Source organism: Thunnus albacares, chromosome 8, assembly GCF_914725855.1.
Source record: "Thunnus albacares chromosome 8, fThuAlb1.1, whole genome shotgun sequence".
Taxonomy (NCBI): Eukaryota; Metazoa; Chordata; class Actinopteri; order Scombriformes; family Scombridae; genus Thunnus; species Thunnus albacares.
Window position 1 is genome coordinate 1,827,671 of NC_058113.1, and position 23,497 is coordinate 1,851,167.

General features: G+C 38.5%; 2 protein-coding genes across 5 annotated transcripts; both read left to right on the plus strand.

The window, feature by feature from the left end:
- The first annotated feature begins 51 nt into the window (after positions 1–51).
- popdc3 (popeye domain containing 3) lies at positions 52–5,422 on the plus strand. 2 transcript variants are annotated; one of them, XR_006404420.1, is made up of 4 exons: positions 52–711; positions 2,398–2,506; positions 3,022–3,350; positions 3,389–5,422. XR_006404420.1 is itself a non-coding variant. In XM_044358528.1 (3 exons), the coding sequence occupies exons 1-3, from the start codon at positions 206–208 to the stop codon at positions 3,298–3,300; spliced, it is 894 nt and encodes a 297-aa protein (XP_044214463.1). In that variant the 5' UTR covers positions 52–205; the 3' UTR covers positions 3,301–5,422. The 2 variants fall into 2 exon arrangements, 1 of the variants encoding a protein (XP_044214463.1); XM_044358528.1 differs by having other exon boundaries at positions 3,022–5,422.
- Positions 5,423–6,987: 1,565 nt separating this feature from the next.
- Positions 6,988–23,497, plus strand: bves (blood vessel epicardial substance). Of its 3 annotated transcripts, none has more exons than XM_044359764.1 (9): positions 6,988–7,123; positions 8,449–8,693; positions 11,984–12,108; positions 12,566–12,753; positions 14,659–14,767; positions 15,021–15,188; positions 15,327–15,468; positions 19,631–19,668; positions 22,181–22,516. In XM_044359764.1, exons 2-9 carry the CDS (start codon positions 8,465–8,467, stop codon positions 22,214–22,216), a joined length of 1,035 nt encoding a protein of 344 aa, XP_044215699.1. In that variant the 5' UTR covers positions 6,988–7,123; positions 8,449–8,464; the 3' UTR covers positions 22,217–22,516. The 3 variants fall into 3 exon arrangements, with proteins under 3 accessions (XP_044215699.1, XP_044215698.1, XP_044215697.1); XM_044359763.1 differs by lacking the exon at positions 19,631–19,668 and adding an exon at positions 7,238–7,334 and having other exon boundaries at positions 6,990–7,123; positions 22,181–23,497; XM_044359762.1 differs by lacking the exon at positions 19,631–19,668 and having other exon boundaries at positions 6,991–7,123; positions 22,181–23,497.

The following is a 23,497-nucleotide window of genomic DNA, read 5'->3' on the forward strand; positions in this document are numbered from 1 at the left end:
ATTTGACTTCTTCTGTTGGGACCATTTCCGGTCAGCTCTTGGCTATCACAGCGGGTTTGGCACAGTTAGGTGTCACTACCAGGTTGACGCGTTACCTGTCTGTCGCCTTGTATTTGCGGTGTTTTTAATGAACGTTCCATGGCTTCTGAGAAACTCTGGTGACTTTATGTGAAATGCGCTGGTAGTTTTAATCACTTTAGAAAAGATGGAGCCTCCGGACTTCGAAGCCATGAACTTCACGGTGGAGCCGACGGTGGCAGCTTACCCGTTATGTGAGAAATGGGGAGACGGCTCGGAGGGCTCCGTGTTCCACCTCGCCAATGTCTTCCTCTTCCTCGGCTTCATGGGTGGCAGCGGGCTTTATGGACTTCTCTACCTGTTCACCTTCCTGACTCTGGGCTTCTTCTGCTCCGCTATCTGGGCTTGGTCGGACTTGTGCACCACGGACACGTTCCTTTGGTTTTTCGCGCTCTTCGGGGTGTGCTTGGGACAAGCGCTGCATGTTGCCTACAGGCTAAGAAGCGTCTCCTTCGAGAAGGAGTTCAATGAGCTTTACGGCTGCATGTTTAAGAAGCTCGGAGTGTCGCTCACACATTTTGGGAAAATAGTGGACTGCTGTGATGGACTCATCCACACCATCGAGAAGGACCACTGTTTCGCTATCGAGGGGAAAACCGCTATTGATAAGCTGTCGGTGCTCCTGTCTGGCAGGTGACTGTCATCCCCGATCGCTTCTTAATTTACACATCTGAACATTGTCTAGTTTAAAACTAAAACGTTTAACAAAGATCAAACAAAACTTCACACGGAAAGAGTTTTGCCATTCTCCTCAGTTCGTCATTGATATTTAAAAAAAATAGTTTAATAATTCAATCCTCATTGACCAAGGAGCCTGATTTGAGAAATATAAATAAACAAATCATAAAGTTAAGTTTTATTAAACCAAACTACCTGTTTTTTGGAATATAAAGACCTCGTTTGAGATTTTAGGTGCTTCATATTTTAGCAAACCTCCCATATGCACCTAAAACACCTTAATACACAGTTAATAATTAGTCATTACAATGACTCCATATGTGCTCCATAATTGCACCCTATCATCTAGATTTAGTATCCCTGTCATAGCCTACATTTATCCCTATCATAACCTGTGTGGGTGAAGATGCAACAGCTGCTAAATGAATGTTTGGAGTGAAAGCAGGCTCTGTGTATGGCTTGCTATAATTGAACTCTCCTCGTGTCACTATTCTAAATTTACAGAAACACCAGATTGTGTCACTGTTTACTTGCCTGATATGTTATGTCATCATGGATACTGAGCACATGCATACAATAATGTATGTATGTATTTATCACACAGTCAGCCTGATACAGTAGGAATTGCAGTAATAAAATATTTGGGTGTGAAATTATGTATCTGTGGCTGCCATATTTTCAATCCCCACCTTATTGCCTTATGTGTTGTGTCTGTATACAACACACACATACAGGCAGCTAGATAATATACAGGCTGCTACTTCTTAGCTTTCATTTAGTGTCACTAAAGTTGAGCAGATTGCAGATAGATGCCAGTATTATTGGTTTGTATACAGCTGAGTAGGGGCAGCATCAGCATCACTTCGCCTATGATTGTAACTCTGTAGCTCTTTAGCTGAAACAGGTGGTCTTCGGGTAGAAACCGGCCCCGTTTATTAACTGATTGACTAAAAAACAATAAAGTACAAATTGTTATTAATAGACCGTTGCTTCAGCCCTTCAGTATGGAGCACTAGATGGCAACGTCACTGCAGGAGCTCATCAGATTGAGTGATTGAGGTTTGTATGTTCTGTTCATTTGATGTGGTAGATATTTGCAGCAAATTAGGGAATAAATACTTCACACATTATCAAAGTTCTTTCAGTTCCAAATAGTCAACTGCACATGGAACAGTGTTTTTCTCAGTAGACATTTTGACATGTCACAGCAGGAGAAACACAGGTGGAATCAATCATATTAATAAGTGCATTCCATTTAGATTACTGCTGTTGTGCATGTTGCTGTTTCTGCTGCTATGACAAGTCTTAATATCTGCTGTGAAAAAGGCCCAATGACAGCCCACTGATGAAAGGGTTACCTTATTCAACATTTAATCACACTACATAGCATAAAATCTATGCTGTAAGGGATGAAGCTATCCAGGCTGTTGCCCTTTAAGCCATGCCACATCACTGATGTCACAGCAGGTGTTTCCCACAGCTGCTGAGGGCAGGACACCTGCTGTGATTAGTGTGTGGGCAGAGGTGCAGCTCTTCCACTTCTTCTGTCCTGCATGAGATGGTGTCGACCACTTTATGTTACAGTGTTTCCTGTTGCAAAGCGGATCAGATAATGTCAGCTCTCTATTCATTCTCCTACAGAGTGCGTGTGACGGTGAACGGGGAGTTCCTGCATTACATTTACCCCTTCCAGTTCCTGGATTCACCTGAATGGGACTCTCTCAGACCATCAGAGGAGGGCGTATTCCAGGTTACCTCAGACTCACATGCACATGCAGAAACATTTCAGGGATTAATAATTCAAAATGTCTATTCACGTCATAGTCAACTGCACGCTTGCAACATTGCGTACTCTTCTCCTTGTCAATAAATCCCATAAAAAACTCAAACTGACAGTGAAATAATCTACCAACAAGTATTGTGTGTGAAATATTTAAAAATATTTATGTAAAGCTTATTTAAAAGCTGATTTCAAATATCTATATCAGCAAAGGAAATCTGCATCAGTAAGGGATCATGACTCAAAGGTCCATACATGTAACATCATTATCACCAAAACTGTCAGATTGATAAATTATTAGACCTAGGTTATTAAAATACCAACTTTAAGGGAATATTTGTTCTGAAGTAGATTTTATCTGACCACCTTTAAAGGTGTGTCCACCTGTTACCTGCTGTCAGCACTAACTTTGGTTGTTTCCTGCTTGTTTCCTTTTCAACATGATCTCTTTGCAATCATTCATCTCTCTGTTTGGATCTCACCAGGTCACGCTTCGAGCTGATAACCCCTGTAGGTACGTGGCGTGGAGAAGGAAGAAACTCTACCTGCTTTTTGCCAAGCACCGCTACATAGCCAAGATCTTTGCCCTGGTTGTGCGCAATGACATCGCAGAGAAACTGTTCTCTCTTAATGACAAGGCTTTCGACAACTCCGGGCACCGCTATGACCTCCGCTTACCCAGTTACTGTCACGTACCGGGGACTGAATTAGAAAAGGCAGATGTCTTCCTGCAAGTGCCGGTGCAGGGAGGAAGGACTGCCTGAACACACACACACACAAACAGGCATACACTGCTGCAGCCCTGCGGACAGGAACGGTTGTCATTTGGGTTGGGCTGTTATCTGCACATGTAGAGTAAGCAGCTTTCCACTGATGTTCTCGTTATTTCCATTTGATTTGATGTCAATTTGCAAATCGGGTCAGCAGAGTAGGCGGACGTGTCGGCAGATGTGATGTCTCTCAGGTGCAGGGAGGAGATGTGGGTGACTCTCAAGGTGAGTTGCAGTGATGTGCAAGATGAGGGTCACGTGACTGACAGAGACAACAGAGCATTGCTAACTAGGTTAACATCTTACGCTGTAGGAAGGTAGCATACTGACAGACAGCAACATGTTTGGACAGATTCTTTTCTGAAGAATGTGGTCGCATGGTATGCATGTCATTTACACCTGGCTGCATGAAATGGAGAAATCATGCTGAAAAACATTGACCACTCAGTCCGCCCTTTAGGACCAATGTGTGCTTTAAAGGAACAGTTCAATATTTTGGGGACACACAGCTTCAGTGCGTGTTGCCAGATACAGTCTGTGAACGCAGGATTTGTTTTTGGTGTCTGAACAGGTACGATGGTAACAAAAATCTAACATCCTCACCGTGATGACCTGGGGTCTATTTCAGAACACAGGTTGAACAAACTGTGAGTCTAATAATAAAACTGTGATTCCAGAACATTTGATCAGAGTCAGTTCAGCACATGCGTGGTGAATGAAAAAAGCCATTGTCAATGGAGCTCTGATACTACTCTTCACCATGGCAACAGGTAAATAAAAGGCAGGGCCTCCATTTTAGTCCAGTAACATGCTGAGCTGTGAGGTGATTCGCTATTGGAGGCTCAAGAGACTCATACTGGCCCATACATGACTAATTGATTTGATTTATTGAACGGGACAGTGTGCAGTATTAAGCATAAATGATGCACTGCACTGGAGTTAGCTTGAAGCTAATTTGCATCCGTAGTCCACCACAATCAAAATAGATAGAAACACTAACAGAAAAGGAATAGCTGTAAAACAGTGGATACATTCTTCTGAGGTTCACAAACACCCTGTTGGTTTCCGTTCTCTTAATATATTCATGGCACACAGGAACTGGAACTATTGGGAGTTACATGCTGGTCCTCTTTATGCTAAGCTAGGCTAACTACATCCTGATATGACATGAACTTACAGACATGAGATGGACACTGATCTTGTTGTCTCTCTCTCAGAAAGAAAGGGAGTAAGCATTATTTCCCAAAATATTGAACTATTCCAAAAGACTGGTAGTTTGTTGAATAATGTGTTGTCTCATTATCAGGGCAGTACTAAAAATGTTGTTCCAAGTGAAATGTGATTGGGTTTACTGTACAGTGATAGAACAGCTGCTCTTGGCTGTGTATTAGACGTTCTTGTTTAGCTGTAGTAAACTTTGTAGCTGCTGGTTCCTTCCTGTTTGGCTCTACAGATCTTCTAGCATTTAATTGTTACCTCAGTTAGAAGAGAGACAGTGTGTCTCTTCTTGCCATTAGCCTGAAATGTTATAATTATAAGATGGGAATTTCTTTGAATGTCATTGCTGTTTACACAAGTCTGTAGTTGACTTCTCAATTTTAGTTTTTTGTTGGCCTTTCTGAAAAGCTGAAACATGATAGTCTGTATATAGTTTGTCCTTACTGAAAGTTAAGGGGGATACTGGACACTAACACAAGAGCATCTTGTAGGCAATTTAAAAGATTACATATAAAAAACAAATACTACAGCTGATAGTGAGCCTTGTTCATCACATAAACTCAACAGATTTTCACTACTTCACAGACAGGCGTCTTGCCACTTGGATTTCAGTCTCCTTTTCCTCCTCTGTAAGTCTCATTTCCAACATCCACTCAAACATCACGCAGTCACACAACAGTAAAATCTAATAAAATGCTTAAAGCTTTGACTGAGGAGCTGAAATTCATCTCGAGACATCCTGACCTCATGGATATGAAGAAAGTTAAAACGTGTGTGTGTGTGTGTGTGTGTGTGTTAAACTAGACCTACAGTGAAGACAGATTGACATTTTTTTGAAAAGCATGAATTCATGCTATTTCTAATAAAAGCAATGACTTACTTAGATTTATAATTACATTATGAAATTATAAAGTGAAATCAATACATCTGCTGTTTAACTGTTTAAGATAATGTAATGTATAATACTGACAGATTAGATCAGTGCCTATTGTCAGTGTATCATTGTGTAAATGTGGATGTCTATATGGAATGCAAGTCCAGTATTTGTATTTGTATCTGTATTTGTTGAGGCAGCAAAATTATTTGTATCTGTATTTGTATTTGAATAAAAGTGGAAAGAGGCTTAAAAATCCTGTTTTTGTTTTATGACACTTTTAATTTTAGAAAATTTAAGTGTTACAATAAGTGTTCATGAATAAACTTATGAAGGAGGTCCCCACACCGGGTCTGGAACTGGAGTCTCTCCGATCATAGAAGACTGTGCTGACTACTGAGCTAAAACTTTACTCATCCCCTTATTGCAAACAGACCTCTTCCTATTTATACACCCATAACACAGAGACAGCACATCATGTAATGTGTAGGGAGGAACTTCAAAGGCAATTATTGCTTTGCACTTTTCATTTATTGCCTATTTTTTACAACCTAACTTTATGGAAAGGAGAGGGGGGACAACAGGTGATGGAGAGTCCCTTGGGAGCACTTTGCTTGTGTCAGTAGCTCAGCTTTATCTCTGGGGAACACCCCCCAACAAATAATTTTTAAAATATTTGTATGAAACAAATATTTGTATAAAACCCACTATTTCTGCTTTGTATTTGTATTGGAGCACACCCCTAATGTCTATATTGTAATGTAAAAATAAATGATTGACTGTGTGGATTTTTCTGATGTGGCTTGTCAGTAATTAACCACATATTGTCACATCTGTGTGTGATGTCACTCCCCTGACATCAGTGCAGATAACATAACAGTACAGGCTAGAGCAGAATACAATATACTGTAACTTGAGCATGATGTAGCTTTCAGCTATATTTCATGGTCTTTATCGGTGGATATATTGAGTTAAAATTATTTTGTTAAAATAATGTAAATTAAAATATATACATACATATACAATACATACATTAAATCACCAAATATATGTTACAATATATTGAATATGAATTATATATAAATATGTAAAATATACCATGAGGTTACAAAATAAAGGCTTACAAAATAATCAAAAATATATTTTGAAAAAGTAAAAATGTTTCCAATAAGTCCAAATAGATTGACTTTGAAATTGTTTAATTCAATTAATTAATAAATCAATTTTCAGCACAGCTTCAAAATGTTTTTGCAATTGCAAATTAAAATGCAATTTTATTAAAGTTTCAACAGAGCTACAGTGTCAGTGTCAGTACATTTTGCTAAATGGGAAGATATACTGTAGGTTATGATGAATCCTAAAGTAGGCTATTTGAAGGGAATTTACCAATCTTTATTCCAATGCAAATGAAAAACTCCAAACAAAAGAAAGCCTTACAGATCTTGTGGGTGTTTAAACGAACAGATTGGTCACTGCTTTCATACAGGATAACGGAGTCATGTGCTCTGTCTCCCCCTGTCGGAGCGTCCAGTCACTGCAGCTGCACCGCTCTCTCCGCTTCTTGTCCATTTTAGTCTCTCCCTGTCAGCTGTGTGGAATGTGCGACACACATTGTGCAGCCCCCTGATTGAAGGTCCAGCCTGCAGTCTCAGCTCACTGCCTGCGGTGTCTCACACAACTCACTCCTTCTCTGCTGCTCTCATTTCACCGGCTGCTGCTGAATCGGTGAGTAGAAGCCTTTTTTTTGTCGGTACTTTAAAGAGCAGTTAGAAAGTTGTAGGTGAGAGAAATTCCACTGTGCAGAGTCTGCATGTGTCCCCACATCTATTTTTACACCAGAGCCCCCCGGTGCCTGAGCACATCAGCCTGAGCCAGAAAAAACACAGCAGCTGATCCTGAGGCAGCGGGAAGAGATCCTGAAATTTATGATTGGAAAGTAAAAATGTGTATTTTTCTCTGAGAAATGTTGAATGTTATTCTGTGTGTGCACATGTACTTCAATTAATTTTTGATTGGAACAGATAGAGACAAATGGTTATACAGGAGTGTGTAGGCCTGTAGTGAGATGTATCAGGATTTGATGTGACATAACTGTTCTTAGACAATATAATATTTAATCCAAAGTCTAAATTCTGCTTTTGCAGACAGTAAAGACAACATATTCAGGTATAAAATCAATGAAAATAAATGTATTGGTGAGGTTTTGTACTTTAAAACAAACAGGGTTTGCATTTGGGAATCTTCCATGAGGTTGTTCTTCATCCCCTGGGGTTTTCTTTTTATTACAATTATCTTTTTTTTCCACAGAAAGAGACTTTTAGTTATTTTTAGTCCCAGACTGGGAATTGGGGCTTTTTCCAGAGCACAGCAGATGTATATATATTTGGCAGGGAGACTCCTTACAGCTGCACTAATCAATATATTTTTTAAATTTTTTTTACAAATGTTTTTCAAAAAATTTTTACAAAATCCATTTAATGGTTAAGGATGAAAGGTTAAAAACTAGAAAGGCCAAAAGGCAACTTTGTTTTATGTATCATTTTTAAAAAATAATAACAATAGTAGAGCTCATCAAGAGCATTTGAGCCTTATTTAGCTTGTTGTTTTGGGTCTGCCCTGATAAACCCACAGTACACTACCTGCCCAGCAAAACAGCTGACATACAAATGCTATGTTCACACCATGTCATTAAGACCATAATAATGAGCAGCATGACTCCAAATGACAGAATGCTAATGTTGCTCAGTGTCTGCTGGATTTGGAGCAACTGTCATTAAATATGTTAGTCATATAAACTTTATAATGTGATAATATGTTGTGCCTACAAATTGTTCTGCTGCCCCAAATGGACAAAAAATAATTTAATGCAGCTTGAAAACCTTTGACTTTGGGCACTAAGGAAGATTATAATCAACAATATATCACTTTCTGCCAAAGAATAGTTTCAACACAAGCTGAGATCCACTGTGAGCAGAACATTACATTTTTCAGCACTAAGCGATTCATCATCATCCAGTCAGCTTTTGTCCATCTCTGCCCTGCACTTCAAGGTGACCTTGCTGCAGGATGTCTTCTACCCCAGAGCTGCCCCCCCTCCTCTTCACCACGCTACCCCCCTTCCCATCAGCCACTCCGGGACTCCTGACGGTGGAGCCCAATGCCACCTCCTGCCAGGAGTGGGAGCAGGCCCACCACCTACTCTTCCACCTGGGGAACCTGTCCCTGCTGCTGGGCCTGGTCATCCCCACCACCTTGAACCTGCACATGATCCTGCTACGCGTCTTCCTGATGACAGGTCAGCCCCCCTTGCTGATGGCATTCCTTCTGTGATAATACAGCTGGGGATATTAGAGGATGCTAAATTTATCACAGCCTCTTCATGTGTATCTTTACGCTATCAAAAGTGTCCTGTGTCCCACTACCATAGGATTGTTGAGGATTTAATTTTCGACATTTGGAAGTTTGGGATTTTGTTGAAAAGCTTTTCATGCTCACACTCTTCATCAAAGCGGAGGCCATAAAAGCTTCTGACAATGGAAAAAGCACTTCCAACATGTTTATCTTCAACTTGGAAGGAGAGAGGAGACAGGAAGCAGCAGGATTCATGGGAAATGTGGTTGTAATTTCAAGAGAGCCATTTATTTATATTGCCCTTTAGCACAGGGACGTCTCAGCTGGGCTTTACAGAGAAAATAAAAAGGAAAGAGGAAGAGAGGGAAGAGTGTGGAGTTACAGCAGTTAATCTTGTCTTAGTGACCCTGCAACATCAGCCTCAAACAGCCACACTGTTCTGTTTTTAAGAAAACCATCTGTTTTCTTAGATTGAAGTGTGTTAATGTCAGTTGAAAGGAAGTATGTAACTTTAAAGCCACGGAAATATTTAATAAATACATTTTCCCGTCAGAATTTTATTTCACTTTGGTAGTGAGGAGAAGGCTTTGAAACAGCATGTTGGAAAAAAGAATTTACAGAAGATATCAGTCTGTGTTAAATAACTGATGCATACACTTTATGAAAGTTATGAAGGTTACTCAAATAAAATAAAACTGAATTGGTTGTTTCAGTCCACATGTATGCAGATTGGACTTATGATGCATTTCATGTAGATTAATTATAAATTCCAACTGGTTCCACTGCTCTGAGAGCAATCAGAAACTTTTAGTTGAAAGTCTCCCTCATGCTTATAATGTCTCCAATTAAATTTATATTGGGGTTTTTTTCAGTGCACTGGTTTTATTTTATTCTACAGCCTTTTAATATGTGAAAAATAAATAGTGATAATTCTTTACACATCTCCATACACATTTTAATATGAAGTTGCAGTTATATTAATATATTCCTCTCATTGTCTTTAAGAAAAGAAGACATTCACAATTTAAAATGACTTTGAAAGGTTTTTGCATGTTTAATCTTAGGACCTTGTTGCTTTGACAACAGCTCCATGCCAGCTTCGAAACACTGTAACATCCAGTTACATGCTATTTTTATTTTGTTTTGTTTTATTGCATTCTTTGCATGTAAGTCTTTAGTTTTCTCTTTTGGTTATCCACGTTTTTAGTTATGTGTATTGTCTATATTAGGACAGGGAGACCTGTTGAGTCTCTGTTGTTGATGATTCAACACAAGCCTGGATTTTTCAGTTTTTCAGAGCTGACTTATCTTGTCATAGCAACAGGGCCTTCAGCCCAAACCTGCAAAAGCAGAGCTTATTTACATTTCAAGGTGAACAAAGATGAAGTCATTTTCAGATGTGAACGTCTTCTTCCCTCAGAGGCAAGGAGAGAAATATATTAACGTAATTGTGACTTTACATGAAAATGTGTAAATTACTGAGAAATCATCAAGATGTGTCAAAAGAATTGGAGAAATACGGTCTATATTTCACACCAAAGAGTACATATTAAAAGGCTATACAATAAAATAAAACCACTTCACTGAAAAAGAACCAATACAAATTTAGTTTGAGACACTATCAGCAAAAGGGAGACATTCAACTAAACTAATTTTATAACAAAGATTTTGGAACCAAAGGAACCAGATGGGCATTTATCACAATGTGAAATGCATCTTAAACTGTATACATGTTGACTGAAACAATCTAAATGCTGTTTCAAGGGCTTCTCCACACTACCAAACTAGAAAACGCTAAAGCCTTTAATCATTTAATATTTTGTTGATTTAAAGTAGACATATCATGCTTTTTGTGATGTGATTTTCTGTTTAGTTTGCAATGTTACCTCTACTTCCTCCTTGTGATGACATAAGCCCCTCTTCTCATTTCTCAGTTTGTACATCCTCCATTCCTTTCCTCGCCTCCTCTCCTCACATCTTCCCTCCCACCTGAGATGCGAGCGGAGGAGGCAAGGAAGAGACACGAGGAGAGAGGAGTCGGGGCAACAGGGATTTAACAAAATGAGACATCCTCGAAATATAACATGCGGCACAGCTGCATCATCTGTCCGTTGTTTTGTTACAGCCTACCGCTGTAGTTTATGATCTCTGACAGATGAGCATAACAATGTTCATGGAAACTTATATATTTACTTTTAATTCAAATCACAACGTAATAATATTTATGATATAACAAGAATGTATGGATGTCATACATTGTTATATTTTATTTAACACACGTGTGCACGCAGACACACACACATATATATACATACATTATATATATATATATATCCTTTATATATTTTATTGCATGAAGCACTACAAATGGTTGTATATTCCAGCTGTGTGTCACGCCACTTATTATTTATATTTAATATATATTTATTAGGTTCCCCGTTAGCTGATGCAGAACATTGGCTACTCTTCCTGGTGTCCACACAAAACAAAAAGCATGACAACAATAAGACACTTACAGACACAACAACCGAATGACAATAAAATCAGAGAAGTATAACAAACCACTTTCTTTCTCATAAACATATTACTATGCATATTCTTACTCATTTCCACTTACATATATTAATATACACAAAATGTATAAGCACTGAACATACACACAAAGTGAATCTTAAAACATATTCATATACATAAAAAAATAAAATAATAAAAAAATTACAAAATATGGTTACAGGTGTAGGGATGTTAGGTGTTGCTTCACTTGTTTTTTGAAGCTTGCTTTATTGGGTGCTTTAGTAATCTGAGCTGGAAATGAGTTCCATGCAACCATAGCTCAATACAATACCGTGCGTTGTTTTGATTGTCTTCTAGATTTAGGAACTGACAGGAGCTAAAACGGCCTGTTTCAGACAGAGGCTGAACTGAGTGGCTGCATAAAGGACCAGTATAAGATAAATAAGGAGTTTTTAACTGTAAAGATATTTCAGTATATCAACAGATTAAACGTAAGGACCTAAAAATATGAATGATACGTCCGCTTTAAAAGTTCCACACCGCTCTGCAACTAATATGTTTCTTAAAAACAAAACAGCATGGTTGTACAATGAATGAATGTCTTGACATTACAACCACAGTAACTGTACATGATTATGTCTGTATGAAAGGATATTTAAGTAGACTTTGACATAACCCTCCTCTAACCACTGTGTTCTGTTTTGTCTTGACCCCTTACAGGATGTGGTCTCTTCATTGTGTGGGCAGCGTTGTACAGATGTAACCTGGATGTGATGGTTTGGAATTTGGTCTTCCTGGTGGTCAACTTCATGCACTTGTTCTTCCTCCTGTACAAGCGCAGGCCGGTGAGTTCTGTATCAGCTTACCCTTATTCACATTCTCACAGTCGCTTTACATTCAGGCCATTCCAGTGTTTCACTTAATTGAAATACTGGCTTCAGGCGTTTGGGGGAACAGCGTGTTTATTTATGCAGAGGTTTAGGGTTGAGTTTTTCTCATTGTCTGTGAATCGAGGCAGTATATCCCCCTGGGTTTGGTCCTGCTTTATGGTAATGAGATGCAAGTTTGATCAAATCCATGGGTGTCACTGGGGGGTTTAGTGTAAGGGTCCTCCAGCAAGCTGACAGAATCAGATCAGGACTTTTCATAATGAGACAGGAGACCCATCCTCCTCAGTCAGTGCTCCTTAACCAATTCACCAACAGTATGTGCTTTCAGCTGTATTGTTGAAGTTTTTTTTTTTACTTGAATGATAGCTTTTCATAAGAAGGATGAGTTAAGATTGCCTGTCTGCTTTGTCAGATTAAGATTGACAGGGAGCTGAGGTCGGTCTACAAGCGGATGTTTGAGCCCCTTCATGTGCAGGAGGCTCTGTTTCAGAGGCTCACGGGCCAGTTCTGCACCATCCAGACGCTGAAGAAGGGCCAGGCCTACGCTGCTGAGGACAAGACCTCTGTGGATGAACGCCTCAGTATTCTCCTCAAAGGAAAGTATGTGCTGTACTAGCAACTACTATGTGAAAGTTGCTCTGTGTGGTTGGAATGATGTAACAGGATGATTGCAACTGTTATTCGTTTATTAGTAGGAATTTGATATTGTCCTGTTTGTGTTGTCCACCACATATGAAGGATAGACTCACTCATACTGGCTGGTGGTTAGCTTAGCTTAACATTAAACAGGTGGAAACAGCTAGCCCGGCTCTAGCCAGGTTCCATATTAGGCCCTTTACTGCGCACCGAAGAACTTAATCAAATTTTTTCTTGGTGGGCCGTGAACCAGCTCGGTGAAAATGCAGGCCTGTATTTTTTGTTTATTTGTTTCGATTAATTTAAGAATAAAATAGATTTATAACAGTGTTTAGGGTTGTATTGAAGGGCAAATGTCATGTTTCCCATTAGTAAGTAAGCGCTAACAACTTATTTTAATACTCATTTGGCCAAAAATGACCATATATGCAAATATATAATCTGTGTTGCACTTTGAGACTTGAGACGTACTTTACTGGTAATTCACTCACAATAAAAAACAGTAGCCTGCTTCATTTGTGCTAAAAAAAAGGCAATTTTCTATTCAACTACCATGTATTTGTGTTTGTGAAGAACTGATCCGTTCTGGTCCAACAGGCTAAAGTAGTGGAATTAAAACAGTGTTAGAGTTCACAAGTTAAAATGTCTTGTGGTAGGTTAAGTAGATTAAATTTCAGCAACATGCGCTGTTCATCTACAGTATATCTGTGAAAAACTGTGTAAAGGTTTTGATGTAAACTATGAAAGTTAAAACTTCAGTTGTCATCAGGAGGCTTAATATTTTTGCTGGAGGGCTGGATCTGGCCCACAGGCTGCTTTTGCCTACCACTGCTTTAGGGTCTGTATAAATGACATGCCTTTAGCTTGTCCTGAAATTCAAACAAAAATGTATGTAGATGAAGCAGTGTTGTATGTTATGGAATTGTTGACATCCTCTTATGCACTGGTAAACAGAGAAAAGTTATTGATAACTTTAAATATCTTAGAAATTGTTTTAGATTCAAATTTGACCTTTTAAGAAACAAGTTGAAAAGGTTGCTGAAATAGTTCAGTTTTACTTGCATGCATGCGATGATTCTCTCAACGCCTCATATTGCAATTTAATTTAACAATTGAGCATTAAATATTTTAGATATTTTAAGATTTTATTTAAACATTGGACATCTTGAATGTTGTTTTCATTTAAGACCATGGGCAAAAGTTCCTTGCTGTAAGTGTTTTACAGAATATATGGAAAGCAAAGTTTTTTAAAAATTTTATTCTATTTTTTTTGCTGATCTGAAAAATGATCCGATCTGTGACTCAAATCCGTGATGTGATCCGAACCGTGAGTTTTGTGATCTGTTGCACCCCTATCTCAAACCTCAGCTGCTGCCTCACAAGTTGGTCCCAAACTGGAGTTTCCATATTAAAGCTAATAGACTGACTCTATAAACAAACACATACAGTACTCTATAAGCAACCCAATCATTATCACCACTGTGATGTCATGCAGAGATATCGTTAATGTGGTTTGGAAAGTTTTAAACAGTGCATGAACATGGACATGGATACTTTAAATTGTACATGTAATGGCACCCCCTCCTTTAAGTCACTTCGTTAAACTCACTCAATACCTCCACAAAAAACAAGGATAGTTGCCATGGCGACTGTATTATCAATAAGTAACTGCACTAAATACAGCATTTTTAAAATCAAACTTGAAATATGGTTCAAACAAGTCCAAAATGACTAAATACGTGGTTTGACCATGTGACTCCAGAACGACACATAGGAGTGTTTTGTAATTTGGCTAATCAGGCTGACAAACTGTTCCTTTAAAATGACTTAAAATGGATTCATTTTGACTTTAATATTTCTGTTTGACAGGATGAAGGTGTCATACCGAGGCCATTTCCTCCACAACATCTACACCAATTCATTTATAGACTCTCCAGAGTTCAGGTCCACTGCGATGAACAGAGGAGAGAAGTTCCAGGTAAGTACAAGTCACACATGATGTAGATAAAAGAACGGATGAAACTCTGTGCCGTCATTGTCTTAACAATAATAAATTCTTAATACTTCTTCTTATGACTAATGTGCTCTTCTCATCTCCACATAGCCTTAATGGTTGCAGTGGTGAAATGAATAATGGATTAAAACTTTCACTTCCTGCTCATTCTGTTTCATGAAGAGAACAATCATTTAAAACAGATGTGAGGTGGCTTTTTATTTGATTTGATGAACAGGTGACCATCATGGCAGAGGAGAACTGTAAGTTTCTGTGTTGGTCTCGAGAGAGGCTCACCTACTTCCTGGAGTCAGATACATTCCTCAATGAGGTGTTCAGGTACCTCATTGGCAAAGACATCACCAACAAACTCTACTCTCTCAATGACCCCACACTCAGTGACAAGGTGGGTCAAGATCTGCTGTCTGTCACATTATGCTTTGTAAACACAGACACTGTAAGCATTAAAGCAAAAACATCACACTGGATGATAGTGGTAACAGTAATAATTGTGGTGGTGATGATGGTGGTTGATGTGTCACAGGCAGTGAAGAAGATGGACCGCCAACCCAGCCTGTGCTCTCAGCTGTCTATGATGCAGATGAGGAACAGCATGGCCAGTACCAGTGACACTGATGATGTACTGAACCAGATCCTACGAGGAGGATCTGCTGGCTCCTCTATCCGTAAGTCACATGATCATCCAGCAAGGTGTTGCAATGTGTTTCTAGTTTACAGGAGGGCACCAAGTTTATGGCAGATTACTCCATAAGTCAATGTCCCTGCTCTAATCCCAATGACTCTAGCAGTCCAAACCTCAAAGAAACCTATTAGACGTGTTCTTAATCATACAATCAGATCTAGTCTTAAAGTCCCCCTCCACTGAAAAATGTGTTTTTCTTCTTGTTCCTACAGTTGAATGTTTGAGCTTCACTGTGCAGAATGATGTATGTGCAGAGTTTGTTTTCATATTCATCTACTGAAAGTGGAAAGTTCCTCTGAGCTCATTGAAAATCTGATTTTAAGGGGTGGACCTACAAGCAGGATTTGTGACATCACAACTAGTTTGGAAGCTAACCCTGGTCCAGTATGCAACTTACACAAGTGTGATATGGAAACTTGAAGCCTCCAGTGCACAAACACTGAGAATGGACTTTAAAGTGAGATAAGAGGCATCTTATTTCCAACATTTACACTTCTGAACGGAAATATACTTGCATATTCATAGATTCTGGAATTTTTAATGACGAAGAAAGAATAGATGTCATTTTATGGATTTTAATGTGGTACTTACACTTTTTTTGTGGAAAAACCACATCAGACACACATTATTGTTTCAAGTATTTATATATGACTCAATACATGTGTGGAGGGGCTCTTTAAAGTGTAGTGTCAGTAAAATTAATGATACAACCTATGATAATAATATTAGATAACGTTGTAGGATCCATACTGACACATGAGCATTGGGACAGTCTCTCAGAACATACAGTGCTGCTTGAAAGTTTGTGAACCCTTTAGAATTTGCTCTATTTCTGCACAAATATGACCTAAAACATGATCAGATTTCCACTCAAGTCCTAAAACTAGATAAAGAGACATCAGTTAACAAATGAGACAAAAACTTTACACTTGTTCATTTATTTATTGAGGAAAATGATCCAACATTACATATTTGTGCGTGGCAAAAGTATGTGAACCCCTAAGATTATCAATTCATTTGAAGGGGGAAATTACAGATGGGTGTTTCAATCAATGGAATGACAATCAAGTGTGAGTCTGGGAGGCCCTACCTTATTTAAAGAAGAGAAATCTGGGTCTTCATTGTCAAACTCTGAGCCTCACAACACAGGTTTGTGGAAGTGTGTCATGGCTCAAACAAAGGAGATTTCTGAGGAGCTTAGAAGAAGAGTTGTTGATGTTCACCAAGCTGGAAAGGGTTACAAGACCATTTGTGAAGAGTTTGGACTCCACTAGTCGGCTGCCAGGTAGATCATATACAAATTGAAGACATCCAACACCATTATTACCCTCCCCAGGAGTGGTTGAACAACAAAGATCACACCAAGAGCAGGCGTGTAATAGTCCAGGAGGCCACAATGGACCCCAGGGTAATGTCTAGGAAACTAAAGGTCTCTCTTGCAGTGACTACAGTCAATGTTAATGAGTCCATCTTCGGGAGAACATTGAATGGTGTGCATGGCAGAGTTGCAAGGAAAAAAGCCACTTCTCTCCAAGACTACTACAGATGCAAATTAGCTTCAAGCTAACTCTGGTGCAGTGCATCATTTATGCTTAATACTGCACACTGTCCTGTTCAATAAATCAAATCAAATCAAATCACAATCAGAACATTGCTGCCTTCTCCAGTTCACTCAAGACCACATGGATAAGCCAGAAGGTGATTGGAACAATGTTCTGTGGATACATGAGACCAAAATCAAACTTTTTGGCTTGAATGATAAGCGTTCTGTTTGGCGATGAGCAAACACTGCATTCCAGTATAAGAACCTTACCCTATCTGTGAAACACTGAGGTGGTAGTATCATGGTTTGGGCTGCTTTGCTGCCTCTGAACCAGGACAGCTTGCAATCATTGATGGAGCTATGAGTTCTGAGTTGTACCAGCAAATTCTACAGGAAAATGTCAAGGTATCTGACTGTGAACTGAAGCTCAACAGAAAGTGGGTCATGCAGTAAGACAACCACAATAAACGACAAGTCGTTCTACCAAAGAATGGTTAAAGCAGAAGAAAGATAATGTTTTGGAATGGCTGAGTCGAAGTCCTGACTTTAATCCTATAGAAGTGCTGTGGAAGGACCTGAAGCATGTAGTTCATGCAAAGAAGTCCACAACATCCCTGAGTTGAGACTGTTACGTAAGGACAAATGGGCTAAAATTCCTCCAAGCTGATGTGCAGGGTTGATAAAACAATTACTGGAAACGTTTGGTTGAAGTTATTGCTGCAAAAGGGGGTCACACCAGTTACTGAAAGCAAGGGTTCACGTACTTTTGCCTCACACAAATGTGTAAAATTGGATAATTTTCCTCAATAAATAAATGAAAAAGATGAAAAAAATGTTTTTTTTGTCTCATTTGTTTAATTGGGTTCACTGTGTCTAGTTTTAGGACTTCTGTAAATATCTGATCACATTTTAGGTTATATCTATGCGGAAATACAGAAAATTCTAAAGGGTTAACAAACTTTCAAGCAGCACTGTATGTTCCTAAAAGACAGCTTCCAACAAAAGCAGCACCCATCCTTACTATATAAACATTACCATTACTAAGTTGTAATATGCACAAGGTGTAAATTAAAATATATTGCTTGCTTGACAATGTAATGACACCCTTTCCTATTCTTCATCACAAAAATATTTTCTCTAGTGTCTGGTAACAGTGTTTCCCCTATAACAGTACAAGCCTGGCGGGCCGCCAGGCCAACAAGAACCCCCGCCAGGCCAAAAAATATTTTTTCAACTGCCATCAATAATGCCAAATATCCATTCATTCGGAAATCAATAGTGTTTAGGAGAACAGAAACGTGAGTCAACGTCTGTGTTGTTGTCTGAGAAACTGCAGGTAGCGTAACTTCTTTTAAGGAATAGGGAAGAGCGTAAACAAGTGAGTGGTTAAGCAAGAGAGCAAGCGTCAGAAAAGTGACAGTGAATGTGAGCGGAGCAGAGGAAAAGGTTAGCAGTAAGTTATCAGTCTGACAGTAAATGTACAGTGCAGACTACGGTGTGTCAGTTAATAAATGCTGCAGCTTGTCAAGACCATGAAAAGTCATGTTTGTTATTTCCCCAACTGCTGGAAAAGTGAAGAGGTTAGCTCCAAAGTTAGCAACAATGGGATAGCCTAACCTGACGACGCTAAACAGAGAAATAGAGAAGGGAGAAATGTGTGGCTGCTAATCTAAATAAGGCTAAATATGAAATATCTGATATTTAGTGGTAGTAATATGTCCTGTGTCCTCTGTCCTGCTAACACTTGAATATGTCAGCTTGTCAACAGCTCTGTTAAAGTGGCAGGAAAATACACCAGAGCAATTATCACCATAGTAATAAGTAGTCAGAAGTGCTTAAGTACACCTGCATACCCACACATTAACGTTTCCTCTTATTAACAGTCAGACTATTGACTGCTATCTCATCATAAAGAGTGTATGGTTATATCCATTGAATAAATAAGTAAATATATATATATATATATATGCCAAATCAAAATAAATATTGATACCTGCTGAAGCACGTTTACACCTCACAAAATATATTTTTGTCTTAATCTTTAAACATTTAACAGATTTTTGTTTAGAATTGCTGTTTTATACAGTTACTAAGCATTACTGTTGCAAATGCTAGGTCATTGCTACTAAAATATAATATGTTCTGAATGTGCTTTAAATAATCTGCTGATAGACCAGCAGGAATGATTTACCTTTTAAAATATTATATTATGAACAGATCTAGGCTAGTTTTTGCTCCACACATTACCTTTACTGTAATTAGATGCAGATGCACCAAATTTAAATCACAGCATAATAACATTAGTGTACAAAACCACAGCTCACGTGATTTTATTATTATTTTATTATGTTTTATTTAATCCTCTTAACAATAATGAATGAGTAAAAGACACACCATCTCTGTTTTTGCCTTGATGTGAACTGCTGCAACAGCATTGAGAATGGGACATCAGGTTTTTGTGATTTTTTTTTTTAATGTCAAAACATACATGGAATTATTTGATATTACACAGTGGAAGCAGTTTGTTTCCTGACCGGTTGCATGCTTTTCTAAAAAATTATGTCAGCTTTTCTCTGATGTGTTCCTCCTGTTGCTCCTCCAGCTGGGACTCCTCAGATTCAACCATTCCCTGACAGGGCTGTAAGACCACCTCTTTTATCTCAGCCCTCCCCCAACCACCACCTCTACCACATCCCAAACATCTGTCCTGATTCTCTTCTCAAGTCACTGTGTAACCAAATCATTACTACTTTAAACCAATCAGGATTTAACCTGGAAAGCTCCATATTCTGCCTGCTCTTAAGGTGTGCTCTGAACCTGTGTGGTATTTTAACATCTGCTATTACTGCTTAATCATTGCTTAATTTCATTAGACTGATACATTGGTTTGAATTATTGTTAGAATTATTAAAATCAATTATATCATTAAAATCAAACATGTTCATTTACATTTTGTTGCATCTAATTATGACATCTAAATATTTTTATTGAACATACAGGTACAAAGACAAGACATGTACATAAAATAACAACATATAACATTTATCTACAAAATAAAATAGCCAAATAACAGAACATACATCTGCGCAAAACAAAACCAAATATCACCAGCTGCATACATCTAACTTATGTGCAACGCTGAAATTTTGGACCAGTAGAGGCTCACAGGGAAAATTTGTTGAGTGTCCAAAATGGGAAATGTTTATTGCACTCCATTATATTTTGACATGCTTTGTGTTGAAATGAAAATTCTGACCTGCAGATGTGGAAAGGTATGGCAGTGACTAAAATACTAAGACTTGAGGACCATTAATACCCACAGTAACTGTCAACAGCTTTTTAGATGCTGAGAGACGCTGACCACGATGAAAGTATAGGTGTGAAGGAAAACAGTATTGATAACCCTGAAGAAGACTGTCATGTCAAAACGTTGGTAAATTATTCAAATATATTTTTTCACACAGTGGCTACAAGTGTGCGACAACAGCTTTTTAAAGTGTTGATGTGGTGGAAAATTTCTGAAGGTCAAAGGTTTGTAAAAACTATTACAAATCATCCTCTGGAGACCATGTCAATAACAAATGTCTTGGCAATCTGGCCAAAAAAAGTTAAAATATATAGAACAAATCAACATCACAATCATTAACCCTCATCCTACCAACATATTTCACATATATGCTTTTCTTTAATACAAATTGCCCCTACCCCGCTGATAATGAGTGATACTTTAAATAGGGAACCATGGCAAACATGACCTCTATAATTAGTTCCATCTATTAAAACTGCATAGGCGACATTGGATGCTTTTGACTGGGGTCCCCCAGAACAATACCTTTGTATTTTTAAAAAGCACTAATTAAAACAGAACAGAAAACAATGATATGAAGTCATTCGGAACAAATTGATTGACAAACTCATGAAATATTTGAATAATAGAATAAAGCACCTGAGAGATATGACAAAAAGTAAACCTCTGAGGACTGCGGGTACCCGTGGTTAGCATGTTGCACTTCATGGTCGCAACGTTTCTCTCTCTTAATGAGGAACCATCAAAATACACGGAGGAGGACACAAGGTTAGGTTTGCTTAGGCTTGGTTAGCAAAAGTTGCAGCTAGGTTCAACTTTTTTGGCAGATGACCCTAGGTTTTTTTTTCCAGAGCCTTTAGTTTTAGCAGCCCCACTGCACCACTGCACTGACTGGCCTCATTAGAGCTAAAAATTGGTCTGAATGCATCCGAAGACTGAAGATCTCTCAGTCACCATCGCACAGATTTTAAACATTCTTTTTGTAATCAGTCTCTTGTGAGTCCCCCAGCTTTAAGGGGGACCTTTAAACAATACTAATTTACATTATGTCAGTGGATAGCCATTGATCTTACTGTTTGTCACATTTGATCTGATGTGTGATTTTACTGATACAGCATCTCAGTACAGACTTATACTGAAAGAGCTGCCTCTAAAAAGGTTTTTATTCTGACAATATTAAGTAGAAAACCAAGGGAAGTATTTGCACAACAGCACTCATTTTAATGTAAAACTTCAGCTTAACAGCTTTTATCTAAAAATATCCATCGCTTCCTTCAACAACACATATTTGTTGAACCCAAGTGACATCACTCATTCATATTCTCCAGAATAGAGTGAATGCAACACATGCATTAGGAGGAGACTCTCTCTAAAAACCAAATATTTGCATCTGTTGCTGCCTGGGTACAGACTAAAAGCACCTGTAGTGGAGCATTGCTCTTCAAAATGCTTTTAGTGCAGAGGAGCAGCTCCATTTCTATTCTGCACAAGAGCTCTTAGAGTTTTAATGCAGCAATGTGTTAATGGAAACACATTGACAGGATGTTTTCTGGTCTCACAGTATCTGTTCATCCACTCATCCATGTGCTGGGGTCCGGGGGTGTATGTGTGTGTATGTGATTGTGATAATAACTCCCTCTAGTTTGGACTGTTTGCTACATGGAGGGAGGTTTGTGTTGTTTGTGACATGTGACTACTTGTATTGGTTGTTGAGCTGGGATGATGCATTTTTTTCATCCCTGTGTGCATACAATAAAGAGGACTTTAACTCTTTATGTGTTAAAAACATTGAATAGAATCAACTGTAATACTGTTGTTTTTTTTTGTTGTTGTTTTTTTTTTTAGAAAAATCACCTAGCACCAAAACCTCCTCAAAAATGAAGCCCATAGAAGAAGGCATGGAGGACGACGTTTTCGAAGAGTCTTCTCCCTCCAAGCCTCGCCGTCTGTCCAGCACCTCCACTGAGGAAGTGTAGCCTGCAGGGGAAAAAATGTCAAGAAACTGCAGTACAGAAAGATATGTTTCAGGTCATTTAGAAACCAGTGTCTCCATGACATAGTTTGTCCTCCAGAGAGCGCTGAAAAATAGATTTTCACACTGTAAAATGTCCCAAGACAATGTCCCGGACACTGTTCTTTAATAACCAAATTTAAGGGATCCTCATCAAAAATGTTTATGTGCTAAAAAGAAAAGAAAAAAAAGAAAAACCAATTTTGGCTGATACACTGAAAATATTGTTCATTCAATGCACATTTTGTAATTCCAGCCGTCTAAAACTCTTTGTTTTAATTTTAGAGTTTGACCAAAGTGTTTTTCTAAATTTGGATTAAATGAAGTTGGTGGAGGAGGACAAATATTGTAGCTAGCCTAATATCAGTAGTTTGTGTGCAGTATGTGGTACAGTAGGTATGTAGGGAGGCCTCCCAGCATGCAACTGGACAAAAGACTCATGGACATGTGTCTCATTTTATTTAATGTTTCTGTATTGTTACTGGTGTTGTTGCGTTTTACACTGTGTTCACTGTTTCCACACTTCCATTGTTGAAAATATACAAAAGTATAATACTGTAATATTTTACATGATCATAAACTTTAAAAATGACTTATTTCAGTTGCAACAACTCTGCTAAAGTGGTTTGCCTTAATTAAAAAAATTGCTGCGATGCTAGTAGATAACTCTCAGAACAGAACCAATATAAATTCTTTCACTGTTTGTGGAAAATGTAAGCTTTCTCTGTTGCGTGATCATGTGTTGATGCAAATCCATTTTTATTATATATTTTTTTCCACATAGACACAGCCAGCTTTAGCCACAAACTCATTAAATGTCACAACTTTCACGTCAGAGTCTTTGCTGAGTTTACTGGTGTATTGTTTTGAATGTGGGTTGACGTATAAGCCAGTGCACCATGTGTGTTTAATAAGTATTTGTATTAAAATGTCTTGTCCTACTGTTTGCTGCAGCAGAACTAAAGTCAGTTGCTTTAATGGGGAGTAAAGGATGTGATACTGTATTTGTAGGACTAGAGTGCCCCCCTGTGGCCATAATGTGCCATGCATGCTTGGTTCATGTAATAAAGTCACCGATGAGCAGTCAGTGCTGTCGAGTAAAGAAGACAGCATCTTAACAAGTCACTTATTTCTTTCTCAGCCCAAATACT

Excerpts from the sequence above, each read along its gene's own strand:
- popdc3 (XM_044358528.1), top strand. The coding sequence starts at position 206 with ATGGAGCCTCCGGACTTCGAAGCCATGAACTTCACGGTGGAGCCGACG. Across the intron at positions 712-2,397 it reads TCGGTGCTCCTGTCTGGCAG|AGTGCGTGTGACGGTGAACG; the intron begins GTGACTGTCATC and ends ATTCTCCTACAG. Across the intron at positions 2,507-3,021 it reads CAGAGGAGGGCGTATTCCAG|GTCACGCTTCGAGCTGATAA; the intron begins GTTACCTCAGAC and ends GGATCTCACCAG.
- bves (XM_044359763.1), top strand. The coding sequence starts at position 8,465 with ATGTCTTCTACCCCAGAGCTGCCCCCCCTCCTCTTCACCACGCTACCC. Across the intron at positions 12,109-12,565 it reads TCCTGTACAAGCGCAGGCCG|ATTAAGATTGACAGGGAGCT; the intron begins GTGAGTTCTGTA and ends CTGCTTTGTCAG. Across the intron at positions 15,469-22,180 it reads ATCTGCTGGCTCCTCTATCC|AAAAATCACCTAGCACCAAA; the intron begins GTAAGTCACATG and ends TTTTTTTTTTAG.